Here is a 21,478-nt window from a genome sequence, read left to right as displayed (position 1 = left end):
CCTCTCTCCTCCCTCTCCTTTCTCTTTCTATTTATCTATCTAGTCTTATTTCCAGCTCCTGTTATCTCTCACTTAACTTCTTCTCCTCCCTCTCTCCTACCTCTCTTCCCTCTCTCTTCCCTCTCTCTTCCCTCTCTCCTCTCCTCCCTCTCTCCTCCCTCTCTTCCCTCTCTCTTCCCTCTCTCCTCCCTCTCTCTTCCCTCTCTCTCTCCTCCCTCTCTTCCCTCTCTCCTCCCTCTCTCCTCCCTCTCTTCCCTCTCTCCTCCCTCTCTCCTCCCTCTCTTCCCTCTCTCCTCCCTCTCTCTTCCCTCTCCTCCCTCTCCTTTCTCTTTCTATTTGTCTATCTAGTCTTATTTCCAGCTCCTTCTGTTATCTCTCACTTCTTCTCCTCCCTCTCTCCTCCCTCTCTCTTCCCTCTCTCTTCCCTCTCTCTTCCCTCTCTCTTCCCTCTCTCTTCCCTCTCTCCTCTCCTCCCTCTCTCCTCCCTCTCTTCCCTCTCTCTTCCCTCTCTCCTCCCTCTCTCTTCCCTCTCTCTCTTCCCTCTCTCCTCCCTCTCTCCTCCCTCTCCTCCCTCTCTTCCCTCTCTCCTCCCTCTCTCCTCCCTCTCCTCCCTCTCTCCTCCCTCTCCTCCCCCTCCTTTCTCTTTCTATTTGTCTATCAGTCTTACTTCCAGCTCCATCTGTTATCTCTCACTTAACTTCTCCCTCTGTCTCTCACTCTCTCTGTTTCTCTTTTCTACCATCTTAACTCTCCAGACACTTCACACTTCTGAGTCAATCCCTCTACGATTACATATCGTGTGTGTGTGTGTGTGTGTGTGTGTGTGTGTTTGTATATATTTCTATGTGTTAATCTAGGTCCCCCTAAATCAAAGCATCAGTGAAACTGCTAAAGGAAGCAATATGGGGACCACCCATGCACAGTGTATTTGGTGTGTGTGTGTATGTGTTTAATTGATGTGTGTGTGTGTGTGTGAATATGTGCGTGTGTGTACACCTGTGTGTGTGTATTTGACTAGAACCATGGTTTACGGTGGTGGATTAGGGTTGTTTGTCATGGAGGCCCAGTGTTTTAGTCAAACCATCACATCAGAGGAAGAGCTCACTAATGTCTCCATATGATAACTATCAGGCTGTTGTTCTAGGTGTGTGTGTGTGGTCCATGTCTGTAACTCCTCCTCTGTCCTCCGGTCTCCAGGGAAACCATTTGGAACCTCCGTGTGGCCTTCCTCCAGGAGAGAGTTATCAACCAATGGGAATCCTTCACCATATGGAATGCTGGGAAACAGGGCCGGAAACTATACCGCTGCCTCAGTTCCTCCAATCAGAAGAAGGTATGTACCTTTTCAACAGCCAATCGCAAAAGGTTATGCAACACTTAATAGCCAATCAGGAGAGGTTAACAAAACTCTCAATAGCCAATTAGGTTGCATCTTCCACAGTCAATACTCTCTGACTCTCTGGATCAGGTGACCCTCCTCCCCAGAACACAGTGCTGACCTTAGATCTGTTTGTAGGTTCAATTATCCTTTATCCCGTGTCCTCCTATCCATCATGACAACATGGAGCTGTTTATCCTGTGTCCTCTGATCCATCATGACAACATGGAGCTGTTTATCCTGTGTCCTCTGATCCATCATGACAATATGGAGCTGTTTATCCTGTGTCCTCTGATCCATCATGACAACATGGAGCTGTCCTCTGATCCGTCATGACAACATGGAGCTGTTTATCCTGTGTCCTCTGATCCGTCATGACAACATGGAGCTGTTTATCCTGTGTCCTCTGATCCGTCATGACAACATGGAGCTGTTGATCCTGTGTCCTCTGATCCATCATGACAACATGGAGCTGTTTATCCTGTGTCCTCTCATCCGTCATGACAACATGGAGCTGTTTATCCTGTGTCCTCTGATCTGTCATGACAACATGGAGCTGTGTTCTCTGATCCATCATGACAACATGGAGCTGTTTATCCTGTGTCCTCTGATCTGTCATGACAACATGGAGCTGTGTTCTCTGATCCATCATGACAACATGGAGCTGTTTATCCTGTGTCCTCTGATCCATCATGACAATATGGAGCTGTTTATCCTGTGTCCTCTGATCCATCATGACAACATGGAGCTGTCCTCTGATCCGTCATGACAACATGGAGCTGTTTATCCTGTGTCCTCTGATCCGTCATGACAACATGGAGCTGTTTATCCTGTGTCCTCTGATCCATCATGACAACATGGAGCTGTGTCCTCTGATCCATCATGACAACATGGAGCTGTTTATCCTGTGTCCTCTGATCCATCATGACAATATGGAGCTGTTTATCCTGTGTCCTCTGATCCATCATGACAACATGGAGCTGTGTCCTCTGATCCATCATGACAACATGGAGCTGTTTATCCTGTGTCCTCTGATCCATCATGACAACATGGAGCTGTCCTCTGATCCATCATGACAACATGGAGCTGTTTATCCTGTGTCCTCTGATCCATCATGACAACATGGAGCTGTTTATCCTGTGTCCTCTGATCCATCATGACAACATGGAGCTGTTTATCCTGTGTCCTCTGATCCATCATGACAACATGGAGCTGTGTCCTCTGATCCATCATGACAACATGGAGCTGTTTATCCTGTGTCCTCTCATCCGTCATGACAACATGGAGCTGTGTCCTCTGATCCATCATGACAACATGGAGCTGTTTATCCTGTGTCCTCTGATCCGTCATGACAACATGGAGCTGTTTATCCTGTGTCCTCTGATCCATCATGACAACATGGAGCTGTGTCCTCTGATCCATCATGACAACATGGAGCTGTTTATCCTGTGTCCTCTGATCCATCATGACAACATGGAGCTGTGTCCTCTGATCCATCATGACAACACGGAGCTGTTGTCATTTAGTGCAATAATAGGATCCGATTTGGTCAAAAGTAGTGCACTGTATAGGGAATAGGATGCATTTTGGGACACTCTGTGTTGAGACACTGTAGTAGGAGGAGCCAGCTGGTCCCAACTGGTCATAATGGGTTGTGGATCACAATCTACTGTTACACTGACTGATACACCAGGTGTGGGGGGCTGAATCAGAGGTGTGGGGGGCTGAATCAGAGGTGTGGGGGGCTGAATCAGAGGTGTGGGGGGCTGCCTTAATCGACATCACGTCTTCAGCACCCGGGGAACAGTGGGTTAACTGCCTTGCTCAGGGGCAGAACGACAGATGTTGACCTTAATAGTGTGTGTACATACATTTACAAACAGCGGTTTGTGTGTGTGTTGGTCAGGTTCGAGCGTTCTGCGACGTGGACGAGAATAAGATCAACAAAGGCTTCTACACCTATGAGGAGTCCAAGGTGAGACCCTACACTCTAGAACCATAGATACCACAACACTCTAGAACCAAACTACCATAGATACCACAACACTCTGGAGCCAAACTACCATAGATACCACAACACTCTGGAGCCAAACTACCATAGATACCACAACACACTGGAGCCAAACTACCATAGATACCACAACACTCTAGAACCAAACTACCATAGATACCACAACACTCTAGAACCATAGATAACACAACACTCTAGAACCTTTAGATACCACAACACTCTAGAACCATAGATACCACAACACTCTAGAACCAAACTACCATAGATACCACAACACTCTGGAGCCAAACTACCATACATACCACAACACTCTAGAACCAAACTACCATAGATACCACAACACTCTAGAACCAAACTACCATAGATACCACAACACTTTAGAACCAAACTGCCATAGATACCACAACACTCTAGAATCATAGATACCACAACACTCTAGAACCATAGATACCACAACACTTTAGAACCATAGATACCACAACACTCTAGAACCAAACTACCATAGATACCACAACACTCTAGAACCAAACTACCATAGATACCACAACACTCTAGAACCAAACTACCATAGATACCACAACACTCTAGAACCAAACTACCATAGATACCACAACACTCTAGAATCAAACTACCATAGATACCACAACACTCTAGAACCAAACTACCATAGATACCACAACACTCTAGAACCAAACTACCATAGATACCACAACACTCTAGAACCAAACTACCATAGATACCACAACACTCTAGAACCAAACTACCATAGATACCACAACACTCTAGAACCAAACTACCATAGATACCACAACACTCTAGAACCAAACTACCATAGATACCACAACACTCTAGAACCAAACTACCATAGATACCACAACACTCTAGAACCAAACTACCATAGATACCACAACACTCTAGAACCAAACTACCATAGATACAACAACACTCTAGAACCAAACTACCATAGATACCACAACACTCTAGAACCAAACTACCATAGATACCACAACACTCTAGAACCAAACTACCATAGATACTACAACACTCTAGAACCAAACTACCATAGATACCACAACACTCTAGAACCAAACTACCATAGATACCACAACACTCTAGAACCAAACTACCATAGGAGGAGAAGTCCTAACCATGTTATTATGTTTGTGTCCTTTTCCTCTCCTCGTTGTTCCTCCTGTCTTCCTCCCAGGAGAGGCCCAAGCCTCAGATCCCTGTACTGCACTACAGAGATGCCTCTCCACCCTACATCATCTGTGTCAAGCTGGTGAGTGGAGAAAGTGTGTGTGCGTCTGTGTGTCCTGTTGTTCGTTGTTCCAGATCGTATCTCCGCCAGGTCGGTAATCTCTGCTAATGGTATAATGAGCTAGGGCGTGTGCCCTGGCACACACACACACACACACACACACACACACACACACACACGTACACACACGTACACAGCCTGCTGATCTTTGACTGCAGAACAATCTTTTTTACCTCACTGATACTTTGACCGGCGCTCACCTTCACACACCCTCTTTAACCAGCGTTTTATATAAATATATAACAACCAGACAGGGTATAATATAAATATATAACAACCAGACAGGGTATAATATAAATATATAACAGTTATAAAGCCTTAGTAACAACCAGACAGGGTATAATATAAATATATAACAACCAGACAGGGTATAATATAAATATATAACAACCAGACAGGGTATAATATAAATATGTAACAGTTATAAAGCCTTAGTAACAACCAGACAGGGTATAATATAAATATATAACAACCAGACAGGGTATAATATAAATATATAACAACCAGTCAGGGTATAATATAAATATATAACAACCAGACAGGGTATAATATATAACAACCAGACAGGGTATAATATAAATATATAACAACCAGACAGGGTATAATATATATATATATAACAACCAGACAGGGTATAATATAAATATATAACAACCAGACAGGGTATAATATAAATATATAACAACCAGACAGGGTATAATATAAATATATAACAGTTATAAAGCCTTAGTAACAACCAGACAGGGTATAATATAAATATATAACAACCAGACAGGGTATAATATAAATATATAACAACCAGACAGGGTATAATATATAACAACCAGACAGGGTATAATATAAATATATAACAGTTATAAAGCCTTAGTAACAACCAGACAGGGTATAATATAAATATATAACAACCAGACAGGGTATAATATAAATATATAACAACCAGACAGGGTATAATATAAACATATAACAACCAGACAGGGTATAATATAAATATATAACAACCAGACAGGGTATAATATAAATATATAACAACCAGACAGGGTATAATATAAACATATAACAACCAGACAGGGTATAATATAAATATATAACAACCAGACAGGGTATAATATATAACAACCAGACAGGGTATAATATAAATATATAACAACCAGACAGGGTATAATATATAACAACCAGACAGGGTATAATATATAACAACCAGACAGGGTATAATATAAATATATAACAACCAGACAGGGTATAATATAAATATATAACAACCAGACAGGGTATAATATAAATATATAACAACCAGACAGGGTATAATATATAACAACCAGACAGGGTATAATATAAATATATAACAACCAGACAGGGTATAATATTAATATATAACAACCAGACAGGGTATAATATAAATATATAACAACCAGACAGGGTATAATATAAATATATAACAACCAGACAGGGTATAATATAAATATATAACAACCAGACAGGGTATAATATAAATATATAACAACCAGACAGGGTATAATATAAATATATAACAACCAGACAGGGTATAATATAATATATATAACAACCAGACAGGGTATAATATAATATATATAACAACCAGACAGGGTATAATATATATATATAACAACCAGACAGGGTATAATATAAATATATAACAACCAGACAGGGTATAATATAAATATATAACAACCAGACAGGGTATAATATATATATATAACAACCAGACAGGGTATAATATAAATATATAACAACCAGACAGGGTATAATATATATATATAACAACCAGACAGGGTATAATATAAATATATAACAACCAGACAGGGTATAATATAAATATATAACAACCAGACAGGGTATAATATAAATATATAACAACCAGACAGGGTATAATATAAATATATAACAACCAGACAGGGTATAATATAATATATATAACAACCAGACAGGGTATAATATAATATATATAACAACCAGACAGGGTATAATATAAATATATAACAACCAGACAGGGTATAATATATAACAACCAGACAGGGAATAATATTAATATATAACAACCAGACAGGGTATAATATAAATATATAACAACCAGACAGGGTATAATATATAACAACCAGACAGGGTATAATATAAATATATAACAACCAGACAGGGTATAATATATATATATAACAACCAGACAGGGTATAATATATAACAACCAGACAGGGTATAATATATATATATAACAACCAGACAGGGTATAATATAATATATAACAACCAGACAGGGTATAATATAAATATATAACAACCAGACAGGGTATAATATAAATATATAACAACCAGACAGGGTATAATATAAATATATAACAACCAGACAGGGTATAATATAAATATATAACAACCAGACAGGGTATAATATAAATATATAACAACCAGACAGGGTATAATATAAATATATAACAACCAGACAGGGTATAATATAATATATATAACAACCAGACAGGGTATAATATAATATATATAACAACCAGACAGGGTATAATATAAATATATAACAACCAGACAGGGTATAATATAAATATATAACAACCAGACAGGGTATAATATAAATATATAACAACCAGACAGGGTATAATATAAATATATAACAACCAGACAGGGTATAATATAAATATATAACAACCAGACAGGGTATAATATAAATATATAACAACCAGACAGGGTATAATATAAATATATAACAACCAGACAGGGTATAATATAAATATATAACAACCAGACAGGGTATAATATAAATATATAACAACCAGACAGGGTATAATATAAATATATAACAACCAGACAGGGTATAATATATAACAACCAGACAGGGTATAATATATATATATAACAACCAGACAGGGTATAATATAAATATATAACAACCAGACAGGGTATAATATAAATATATAACAACCAGACAGGGTATAATATAAATATATAACAACCAGACAGGGTATAATATAAATATATAACAACCAGACAGGGTATAATATAAATATATAACAACCAGACAGGGTATAATATAAATATATAACAACCAGACAGGGTATAATATATAACAACCAGACAGGGTATAATATATATATATAACAACCAGACAGGGTATAATATAAATATATAACAACCAGACAGGGTATAATATAAATATATAACAACCAGACAGGGTATAATATAAATATATAACAACCAGACAGGGTATAATATAAATATATAACAACCAGACAGGGTATAATATAATATATATAACAACCAGACAGGGTATAATATAATATATATAACAACCAGACAGGGTATAATATAAATATATAACAACCAGACAGGGTATAATATATAACAACCAGACAGGGTATAATATATATATATAACAACCAGACAGGGTATAATATAAATATATAACAACCAGACAGGGTATAATATAAATATATAACAACCAGACAGGGTATAATATAAATATATAACAACCAGACAGGGTATAATATAAATATATAACAACCAGACAGGGTATAATATAAATATATAACAACCAGACAGGGTATAATATAATATATATAACAACCAGACAGGGTATAATATAATATATATAACAACCAGACAGGGTATAATATAAATATATAACAACCAGACAGGGTATAATATATAACAACCAGACAGGGTATAATATATATATATAACAACCAGACAGGGTATAATATAAATATATAACAACCAGACAGGGTATAATATATAACAACCAGACAGGGTATAATATATATATATAACAACCAGACAGGGTATAATATAAATATATAACAACCAGACAGGGTATAATATATATATATAACAACCAGACAGGGTATAATATAAATATATAACAACCAGACAGGGTATAATATAAATATATAACAACCAGACAGGGTATAATATAAATATATAACAACCAGACAGGGTATAATATATAACAACCAGACAGGGTATAATATATATATATAACAACCAGACAGGGTATAATATAAATATATAACAACCAGACAGGGTATAATATAAATATATAACAACCAGACAGGGTATAATATAAATATATAACAACCAGACAGGGTATAATATAAATATATAACCACCAGACAGGGTATAATATATATATATAACAACCAGACAGGGTATAATATAAATATATAACAACCAGACAGGGTATAATATAAATATATAACAACCAGACAGGGTATAATATATATATATATAACAACCAGACAGGGTATAATATAAATATATAACAACCAGACAGGGTATAATATAAATATATAACAACCAGACAGGGTATAATATAAATATATAACAACCAGACAGGGTATAATATATAACAACCAGACAGGGTATAATATAAACATATAACAACCAGACAGGGTATAATATATAACAACCAGACAGGGTATAATATATAACAACCAGACAGGGTATAATATATAACAACCAGACAGGGTATAATATATAACAACCAGACAGGGTATAATATAAACATATAACAACCAGACAGGGTATAATATAAACATATAACAACCAGACAGGGTATAATATAAATATATAACAACCAGACAGGGTATAATATAAATATATAACAACCAGACAGGGTATAATATTAATATATAACAACCAGACAGGGTATAATATAAACATATAACAACCAGACAGGGTATAATATAAACATATAACAACCAGACAGGGTATAATATAAACATATAACAACCAGACAGGGTATAATATAAATATATAACAACCAGACAGGGTATAATATATATATATAACAACCAGACAGGGTATAATATATAACAACCAGACAGGGTATAATATATAACAACCAGACAGGGTATAATATTAATATATAACAACCAGACAGGGTATAATATAAACATATAACAACCAGACAGGGTATAATATAAATATATAACAACCAGACAGGGTATAATATAAATATATAACAACCAGACAGGGTATAATATAAATATATAACAACCAGACAGGGTATAATATAAACATATAACAACCAGACAGGGTATAATATAAATATATAACAACCAGACAGGGTATAATATAAATATATAACAACCAGACAGGGTATAATATAAATATATAACAGTTATAAAGCCTTAGTAACAACCAGACAGGGTATAATATAAATATATAACAACCAGACAGGGTATAATATAAATATATAACAACCAGACAGGGTATAATATAAATATATAACAACCAGACAGGGTATAATATATAACAACCAGACAGGGTATAATATAAATATATAACAACCAGACAGGGTATAATATAAATATATAACAACCAGACAGGGTATAATATAAATATATAACAACCAGACAGGGTATAATATATAACAACCAGACAGGGTATAATATAAATATATAACAACCAGACAGGGTATAATATAAATATATAACAACCAGACAGGGTATAATATAAATATATAACAACCAGACAGGGTATAATATAAATATATAACAACCAGACAGGGTATAATATAAACATATAACAACCAGACAGGATATAATATAAATATATAACAACCAGACAGGGTATAATATAAATATATAACAACCAGACAGGGTATAATATATAACAACCAGACAGGGTATAATATATATATATATATATAACAACCAGACAGGGTATAATATATAACAACCAGACAGGGTATAATATAAATATATAACAACCAGACAGGGTATAATATAAATATATAACAACCAGACAGGGTATAATATAAATATATAACAACCAGACAGGGTATAATATATATATATAACAACCAGACAGGGTATAATATAAATATATAACAACCAGACAGGGTATAATATAAATATATAACAACCAGACAGGGTATAATATAAATATATAACAACCAGACAGGGTATAATATAAATATATAACAACCAGACAGGGTATAATATAAATATATAACAACCAGACAGGGTATAATATATAACAACCAGACAGGGTATAATATATATATATCACAACCAGACAGGGAATAATATTAATATATAACAACCAGACAGGGTATAATATAAATATATAACAACCAGACAGGGTATAATATAAATATATAACAACCAGACAGGGTATAATATAAATATATAACAACCAGACAGGGTATAATATAAATATATAACAACCAGACAGGGTATAATATAAATATATAACAACCAGACAGGGTATAATATAAATATATAACAACCAGACAGGGTATAATATAAATATATAACAACCAGACAGGGTATAATATAAATATATAACAACCAGACAGGGTATAATATAAATATATAACAACCAGACAGGGTATAATATAAATATATAACAACCAGACAGGGTATAATATAAATATATAACAACCAGACAGGGTATAATATAAACATATAACAACCAGACAGGGTATAATATAAATATATAACAACCAGACAGGGTATAATATATAACAACCAGACAGGGTATAATATAAATATATAACAACCAGACAGGGTATAATATAAACATATAACAACCAGACAGGGTATAATATAAATATATAACAACCAGACAGGGTATAATATAAATATATAACAACCAGACAGGGTATAATATATAACAACCAGACAGGGTATAATATAAATATATAACAACCAGACAGGGTATAATATATAACAACCAGACAGGGAATAATATTAATATATAACAACCAGACAGGGTATAATATAAATATATAACAACCAGACAGGGTATAATATATAACAACCAGACAGGGTATAATATAAACATATAACAACCAGACAGGGTATAATATAAACATATAACAACCAGACAGGGTATAATATAAATATATAACAACCAGACAGGGTATAATATAAACATATAACAACCAGACAGGGTATAATATAAATATATAACAACCAGACAGGGTATAATATAAATATATAACAACCAGACAGGGTATAATATAAATATATAACAACCAGACAGGGTATAATATAATATATAACAACCAGACAGGGAATAATATTAATATATAACAACCAGACAGGGTATAATATAAATATATAACAACCAGACAGGGTATAATATATATATATAACAACCAGACAGGGTATAATATAAATATATAACAACCAGACAGGGAATAATATTAATATATAACAACCAGACAGGGTATAATATAAATATATAACAACCAGACAGGGTATAATATATAACAACCAGACAGGGAATAATATTAATATATAACAACCAGACAGGGTATAATATAAATATATAACAACCAGACAGGGTATAATATAATATATAACAACCAGACAGGGTATAATATAAATATATAACAACCAGACAGGGAATAATATTAATATATAACAACCAGACAGGGAATAATATTAATATATAACAACCAGACAGGGTATAATATAAATATATAACAACCAGACAGGGTATAATATAAATATATAACAACCAGACAGGGTATAATATATATATATAACAACCAGACAGGGTATAATATAAATATATAACAACCAGACAGGGTATAATATAAATATATAACAACCAGACAGGGTATAATATATAACAACCAGACAGGGAATAATATTAATATATAACAACCAGACAGGGTATAATATAAATATATAACAACCAGACAGGGTATAATATAAATATATAACAACCAGACAGGGTATAATATAAACATATAACAACCAGACAGGGTATAATATAAATATATAACAACCAGACAGGGTATAATATAAATATATAACAACCAGACAGTGTATAATATATAACAACCAGACAGGGAATAATATTAATATATAACAACCAGACAGGGTATAATATATAACAACCAGACAGGGTATAATATAAATATATAACAACCAGACAGGGTATAATATAAATATATAACAACCAGACAGGGTATAATATAATATATATAACAACCAGACAGGGTATAATATATATATATAACAACCAGACAGGGTATAATATAAATATATAACAACCAGACAGGGTATAATATAAATATATAACAACCAGACAGGGTATAATATATAACAACCAGACAGGGTATAATATAAATATATAACAACCAGACAGGGTATAATATAAATATATAACAACCAGACAGGGTATAATATAATATATAACAACCAGACAGGGTATAATATAAACATATAACAACCAGACAGGGTATAATATAAATATATAACAACCAGACAGGGTATAATATAAATATATAACAACCAGACAGGGTATAATATAAATATATAACAACCAGACAGGGTATAATATATAACAACCAGACAGGGAATAATATTAATATATAACAACCAGACAGGGTATAATATAAATATATAACAACCAGACAGGGTATAATATAAATATATAACAACCAGACAGGGTATAATATATAACAACCAGACAGGGTATAATATAAATATATAACAACCAGACAGGGTATAATATAAATATATAACAACCAGACAGGGTATAATATAAACATATAACAACCAGACAGGGTATAATATAAATATATAACAACCAGACAGGGTATAATATAAATATATAACAACCAGACAGGGTATAATATAAATATATAACAACCAGACAGGGTATAATATATATATATAACAACCAGACAGGGTATAATATAAATATATAACAACCAGACAGGGTATAATATAAATATATAACAACCAGACAGGGTATAATATAAATATATAACAACCAGACAGGGTATAATATATAACAACCAGACAGGGTATAATATAAATATATAACAACCAGACAGGGTATAATATAAATATATAACAACCAGACAGGGTATAATATATATATATAACAACCAGACAGGGTATAATATAAATATATAACAACCAGACAGGGTATAATATAAATATATAACAACCAGACAGGGTATAATATAAACATATAACAACCAGACAGGGTATAATATAAATATATAACAACCAGACAGGGTATAATATATAACAACCAGACAGGGTATAATATAATATATATAACAACCAGACAGGGTATAATATATATATATAACAACCAGACAGGGTATAATATAAATATATAACAACCAGACAGGGTATAATATAAATATATAACAGTTATAAAGCCTTAGTAACAACCAGACAGGGTATAATATAAATATATAACAACCAGACAGGGTATAATATAAACATATAACAACCAGACAGGGTATAATATAAATATATAACAACCAGACAGGGTATAATATATAACAACCAGACAGGGTATAATATAAATATATAACAACCAGACAGGGTATAATATAAATATATAACAACCAGACAGGGTATAATATAAATATATAACAACCAGACAGGGTATAATATAAACATATAACAACCAGACAGGGTATAATATTAATATATAACAACCAGACAGGGTATAATATAAATATATAACAACCAGACAGGGTATAATATAAATATATAACAACCAGACAGGGTATAATATATATATATATAACAACCAGACAGGGTATAATATTAATATATAACAACCAGACAGGGTATAATATTAATATATAACAACCAGACAGGGTATAATATAAATATATAACAACCAGACAGGGTATAATATAAATATATAACAACCAGACAGGGTATAATATAAATATATAACAACCAGACAGGGTATAATATATAACAACCAGACAGGGTATAATATAAATATATAACAACCAGACAGGGTATAATATAAATATATAACAACCAGACAGGGTATAATATAAATATATAACAACCAGACAGGGTATAATATAAATATATAACAACCAGACAGGGTATAATATAAATATATAACAACCAGACAGGGTATAATATAAATATATAACAACCAGACAGGGTATAATATATATATATAACAACCAGACAGGGTATAATATATAACAACCAGACAGGGTATAATATAAATATATAACAACCAGACAGGGTATAATATAAATATATAACAACCAGACAGGGTATAATATATAACAACCAGACAGGGTATAATATAAATATATAACAACCAGACAGGGTATAATATAAATATATAACAACCAGACAGGGTATAATATATAACAACCAGACAGGGTATAATATAATATATATAACAACCAGACAGGGTATAATATATATATATAACAACCAGACAGGGTATAATATAAATATATAACAACCAGACAGGGTATAATATAAATATATAACAGTTATAAAGCCTTAGTAACAACCAGACAGGGTATAATATAAATATATAACAACCAGACAGGGTATAATATAAACATATAACAACCAGACAGGGTATAATATAAATATATAACAACCAGACAGGGTATAATATATAACAACCAGACAGGGTATAATATAAATATATAACAACCAGACAGGGTATAATATAAATATATAACAACCAGACAGGGTATAATATAAATATATAACAACCAGACAGGGTATAATATAAACATATAACAACCAGACAGGGTATAATATTAATATATAACAACCAGACAGGGTATAATATAAATATATAACAACCAGACAGGGTATAATATAAATATATAACAACCAGACAGGGTATAATATATATATATATAACAACCAGACAGGGTATAATATTAATATATAACAACCAGACAGGGTATAATATTAATATATAACAACCAGACAGGGTATAATATAAATATATAACAACCAGACAGGGTATAATATAAATATATAACAACCAGACAGGGTATAATATAAATATATAACAACCAGACAGGGTATAATATATAACAACCAGACAGGGTATAATATAAATATATAACAACCAGACAGGGTATAATATAAATATATAACAACCAGACAGGGTATAATATAAATATATAACAACCAGACAGGGTATAATATAAATATATAACAACCAGACAGGGTATAATATAAATATATAACAACCAGACAGGGTATAATATAAATATATAACAACCAGACAGGGTATAATATATATATATAACAACCAGACAGGGTATAATATATAACAACCAGACAGGGTATAATATAAATATATAACAACCAGACAGGGTATAATATAAATATATAACAACCAGACAGGGTATAATATAAATATATAACAACCAGACAGGGTATAATATAAATATATAACAACCAGACAGGGTATAATATAAACATATAACAACCAGACAGGGTATAATATAAATATATAACAACCAGACAGGGTATAATATAAATATATAACAACCAGACAGGGTATAATATAAATATATAACAACCAGACAGGGTATAATATAAATATATAACAACCAGACAGGGTATAATATAAATATATAACAACCAGACAGGGTATAATATAAATATATAACAACCAGACAGGGTATAATATAAATATATAACAACCAGACAGGGTATAATATAAATATATAACAACCAGACAGGGTATAATATAAATATATAACAACCAGACAGGGTATAATATAAATATATAACAACCAGACAGGGTATAATATAAACATATAACAACCAGACAGGGTATAATATAAATATATAACAACCAGACAGGGTATAATATATAACAACCAGACAGGGTATAATATAAATATATAACAACCAGACAGGGTATAATATATAACAACCAGACAGGGAATAATATTAATATATAACAACCAGACAGGGTATAATATAAACATATAACAACCAGACAGGGTATAATATAAATATATAACAACCAGACAGGGTATAATATATAACAACCAGACAGGGTATAATATAAATATATAACAACCAGACAGGGTATAATATATAACAACCAGACAGGGAATAATATTAATATATAACAACCAGACAGGGTATAATATATAACAACCAGACAGGGTATAATATAAATATATAACAACCAGACAGGGTATAATATAAATATATAACAACCAGACAGGGTATAATATAAATATATAACAACCAGACAGGGTATAATATAAATATATAACAACCAGACAGGGTATAATATAAACATATAACAACCAGACAGGGTATAATATAAATATATAACAACCAGACAGGGTATAATATAAATATATAACAACCAGACAGGGTATAATATAAATATATAACAACCAGACAGGGTATAATATAAATATATAACAACCAGACAGGGTATAATATAAATATATAACAACCAGACAGGGTATAATATATAACAACCAGACAGGGTATAATATAAATATATAACAACCAGACAGGGTATAATATAAATATATAACAACCAGACAGGGTATAATATAAATATATAACAACCAGACAGGGTATAATATAAATATATAACAACCAGACAGGGTATAATATAAATATATAACAACCAGACAGGGTATAATATAAATATATATATTCAACAGTTATAAACCCTTCCTAAAAGTTATTTGGTGATCCTTTAACTGGGGAATTGAATTGCCTCTGGGTTTAGAAAACACACACACACACACATACTCTGTTGGCCAGCCCAGGCAGACAGACAGTTAATGTTGTGTTTATCTAATAATGAGCTGCAGACAGCTAATCGACTGGCCCTGCCTCCCAGAGCTTCTAATTAGCCAATTATGGGAATCAGTGATTATTCAGTCAGAGGACACTGGGACCTGGACTCAATCTCTCTCTCACACACACACACACACACACAACTGGAGCCAATCACACAATGAATTTGTTAAACACACCCACATGTTACAAGTACCGGATTGGGTTTAATTACATTTAAATTACATTTTCAATGAACATCTGGAATTGAATTAGGTTTTACTTTCTGAATTGACTGGAAATGAATTGGAATTGGCCCCAACCCTGGTCCTTATCTCTTTAACTGTTGACCAATCAGATGCCAGAGATAACTCAAAACAGGAAGTGACCTCACCCACAGACAGGAAGTATGAGACTGACCATGGGCGTTGGTGATAATTAGAGCGATGACCAGCATCTCCTCCTCACTCTCACTCTTTTCATGTTCTGTCATTTCGTCCTCCCAGGACATGACCGGAGGAGTGTTTGAGGAAAACCTGAAGTCTCTCCATCTGGAAGAAGGAGTTGACTACTACCACTTCAACTAACACTCTGAGATGTGGAGAGGAGGGGACTACTACCACTCTGAGATGTAGAGATGGAGAGGAGTTGACTACTACCACTTCAACTAACACTCTGGGATGTAGAGATGGAGAGGAGGGGAGTTGACTACTACCACTTCAACTAACACTCTGGGATGTAGAGATGGAGAGGAGTTGACTACTACCACTTCAACTAACACTCTGGGATGTAGAGATGGAGAGGAGGGGACTACTACCACTTCAACTAACACTCTGGGATGGAGAGATGGAGAGGAGGGGACTACTACCACTTCAACTAACACTCTGAGATGGAGAGGAAGGGAGTTGACTACTACCACTTCAACTAACACTCTGGGATGTAGAGATGGAGAGGAGTTGACTACTACCACTTCAACTAACACTCTGGGATGTAGAGATGGAGAGGAGTTGACTACTACCACTTCAACTAACACTCTGGGATGTAGAGATGGAGAGGAGTTGACTACTACCACTTCAACTAACACTCTGGGATGTAGAGATGGAGAGGAGTTGACTACTACCACTTCCACTAGCACTCTGAGATGTAGAGATGGAGAGGAGGGGAGTTGACTACTACCACTTCAACTAACACTCTGAGATGTAGAGATGGAGAGGAAGGGAGTTGACTACTACCACTTCAACTAACACTCTGGGATGTAGAGATGGAGAGGAGGGGAGTTGACTACTACCACTTCAACTAACACTCTGGGATGTAGAGATGGAGAGGAGGGGACTACTACCACTTCAACTAACACTCTGAGATGTAGAGATGGAGAGGAGGGGAGTTGACTACTACCACTTCAACTAACACTCTGAGATGTAGAGATGGAGAGGAAGGGAGTTGACTACTACCACTTCAACTAACACTCTGAGATGTAGAGATGGAGAGGAAGGGAGTTGACTACTACCACTTCAACTAACACTCTGGGATGTAGAGATGGAGAGGAGGGGAGTTGACTACTACCACTTCAACTAACACTCTGAGATGTAGAGATGGAGAGGAGGGGAGTTGACTACTACCACTTCAACTAACACTCTGGGATGTAGAGATGGAGAGGAGTTGACTACTACCACTTCAACTAACACTCTGGGATGGAGAGATGGAGAGGAGTGGAGTTGACTACTACCACTTCAACTAACACTCTGGGATGTAGAGATGGAGAGGAGTTGACTACTACCACTTCAACTAACACTCTGGGATGTAGAGATGGAGAGGAGGGGAGTTGACTACTACCACTTCAACTAACACTCTGGGATGTAGAGATGGAGAGGAGGGGACTACTACCACTTCAACTAACACTCTGGGATGTAGAGATGGAGAGGAGGGGAGTTGACTACTACCACTTCAACTAACACTCTGGGATGTAGAGATGGAGAGGAGTTGACTACTACCACTTCAACTAACACTCTGGGATGTAGAGATGGAGAGGAGTTGACTACTACCACTTCAACTAACACTCTGGGATGTAGAGATGGAGAGGAGTTGACTACTACCACTTCAACTAACACTCTGGGATGTAGAGATGGAGAGGAGTTGACTACTACCACTTCAACTAACACTCTGGGATGTAGAGATGGAGAGGAGTTGACTACTACCACTTCAACTAACACTCTGAGATGTAGAGATGGAGAGGAGGGGAGTTGACAACTACCACTTCAACTAACACTCTGGGATGTAGAGATGGAGAGGAGGGGACTACTACCACTTCAACTAACACTCTGGGATGGAGAGATGGAGAGGAGGGGACTACTACCACTTCAACTAACACTCTGAGATGTAGAGATGGAGAGGAGGGGAGTTGACTACTACCACTTCAACTAACACTCTGGGATGTAGAGATGGAGAGGAGGGGACTACTACCACTTCAACTAACACTCTGGGATGTAGAGATGGAGAGGAGGGGACTACTACCACTTCAACTAACACTCTGGGATGTAGAGATGGAGGGGAGTTGACTACTACCACTTCAACTAACACTCTGGGATGTAGAGATGGAGAGGAGGGGAGTTGACTACTACCACTTCAACTAACACTCTGAGATGTAGAGATGGAGAGGAGGGGAGTTGACTACTACCACTTCAACTAACACTCTGGGATGGAGAGATGGAGGGGAGGGGACTACTACCACTTCAACTAACACTCTGAGATGTAGAGATGAAGAGGAGGGGACTACTACCACTTCAACTAGCACTCTGAGATGTAGAGATGGAGGGGAGGGGACTACTACCACTTCAACTAACACTCTGAGATGTAGAGATGAAGAGGAGGGGACTACTACCACTTCAACTAACACTCTGGGATGTAGAGATGGAGGGGAGTTGACTACTACCACTTCAACTAACACTCTGGGATGTAGAGATGGAGAGGAGGGGACTACTACCACTTCAACTAACACTCTGGGATGGAGAGATGGAGAGGAGGGGAGTTGACTACTACCACTTCAACTAACACTCTGAGATGTAGAGATGGAGAGGAGGGGAGTTGACTACTACCACTTCAACTAACACTCTGGGATGGAGAGATGGAGGGGAGGGGAGTTGACTACTACCACTTCAACTAACACTCTGGGATGTAGAGATGGAGAGGAGGGGACTACTACCACTTCAACTAACACTCTGAGATGTAGAGATGGAGAGGAGGGGACTACTACCACTTCAACTAACACTCTGGGATGGAGAGATGGAGAGGAGGGGACTACTACCACTTCAACTAACACTCTGGGATGGAGAGATGGAGAGGAGGGGAGTTGACTACTACCACTTCAACTAACACTCTGGGATGTAGAGATGGAGAGGAGGGGAGTTGACTACTACCACTTCAACTAACACTCTGGGATGTAGAGATGGAGAGGAGTTGACTACTACCACTTCAACTAACACTCTGGGATGTAGAGATGGAGAGGAGGGGAGTTGACTACTACCACTTCAACTAACACTCTGGGATGTAGAGATGGAGAGGAGGGGAGTTGACTACTACCACTTCAACTAACACTCTGGGATGTAGAGATGGAGAGGAGGGGAGTTGACTACTACCACTTCAACTAACACTCTGAGATGTAGAGATGGAGAGGAAGGGAGTTGACTACTACCACTTCAACTAACACTCTGGGATGTAGAGATGGAGAGGAGTTGACTACTACCACTTCAACTAACACTCTGAGATGTAGAGATGGAGGGAGGGAGGGGTGGGGGGGTCTGGTAGATGGTAATTGAGCGTTTGAGGGTTGGATGCTGAGATGGATAGATGGACTATGACAGTCATCTGGTGTGCGCCTGCCTGCCTGCCTGCTATCTAGTTAGTGTAATATGTGTGGCAGCATGTCCATGTTGATCGTGGAGATAAATCACAAATACAAACGTTTCCAATCATGTCCTCTGAAAGAGACTTTCCAGAAATATGTTGTGCTGTCCAGTCTCACACACACACACACTATACACACACACACACACACTATACACACACACACTATACACACACACACACACACTATACACACACACACACACTATACACACACACACACACTATACACACACTCCCATATTTGTTTTTCTTTCCACAAGTCTCTTTATAAAACCTCAGGAACAATGATGTATTTTAGAGTACTATGCTCTGACACAC

At 35.1% G+C, this 21,478-nt stretch overlaps 1 protein-coding gene across 5 annotated transcripts in view; it reads left to right on the top strand.

Annotated features, from left to right (window-relative positions):
- Positions 1 to 21,225, top strand: part of qtgal (queuosine-tRNA galactosyltransferase) — a 45,199-nt gene extending 23,974 nt beyond the window's left edge. For all 5 annotated transcript variants that reach the window (XR_016485641.1, XR_016485640.1, XM_090195186.1 and 2 more), the window contains 4 exons: positions 1,198 to 1,333; positions 3,285 to 3,353; positions 4,597 to 4,671; positions 17,764 to 21,225. Coding sequence is in view for 3 of the 5 variants with exons in the window: in XM_090195186.1 (XP_090051312.1) it covers positions 1,198 to 1,333; positions 3,285 to 3,353; positions 4,597 to 4,671; positions 17,764 to 17,844 (361 nt within the window). In the remaining 2 variants the exon portion in view is untranslated. The remainder of the gene's footprint in view (positions 1 to 1,197; positions 1,334 to 3,284; positions 3,354 to 4,596; positions 4,672 to 17,763) is intronic.
- The last annotated feature ends 253 nt before the right edge of the window (positions 21,226 to 21,478 follow it).

Source organism: Oncorhynchus mykiss, chromosome 13 (genome assembly GCF_057628025.1).
Source record: "Oncorhynchus mykiss isolate SJ-2025 chromosome 13, ASM5762802v1, whole genome shotgun sequence".
NCBI classification, from domain to species: Eukaryota; Metazoa; Chordata; class Actinopteri; order Salmoniformes; family Salmonidae; genus Oncorhynchus; species Oncorhynchus mykiss.
The sequence above is the reverse complement of the archived record's forward strand: the minus strand, read 5'-3'. Positions and strand labels throughout refer to the sequence as shown.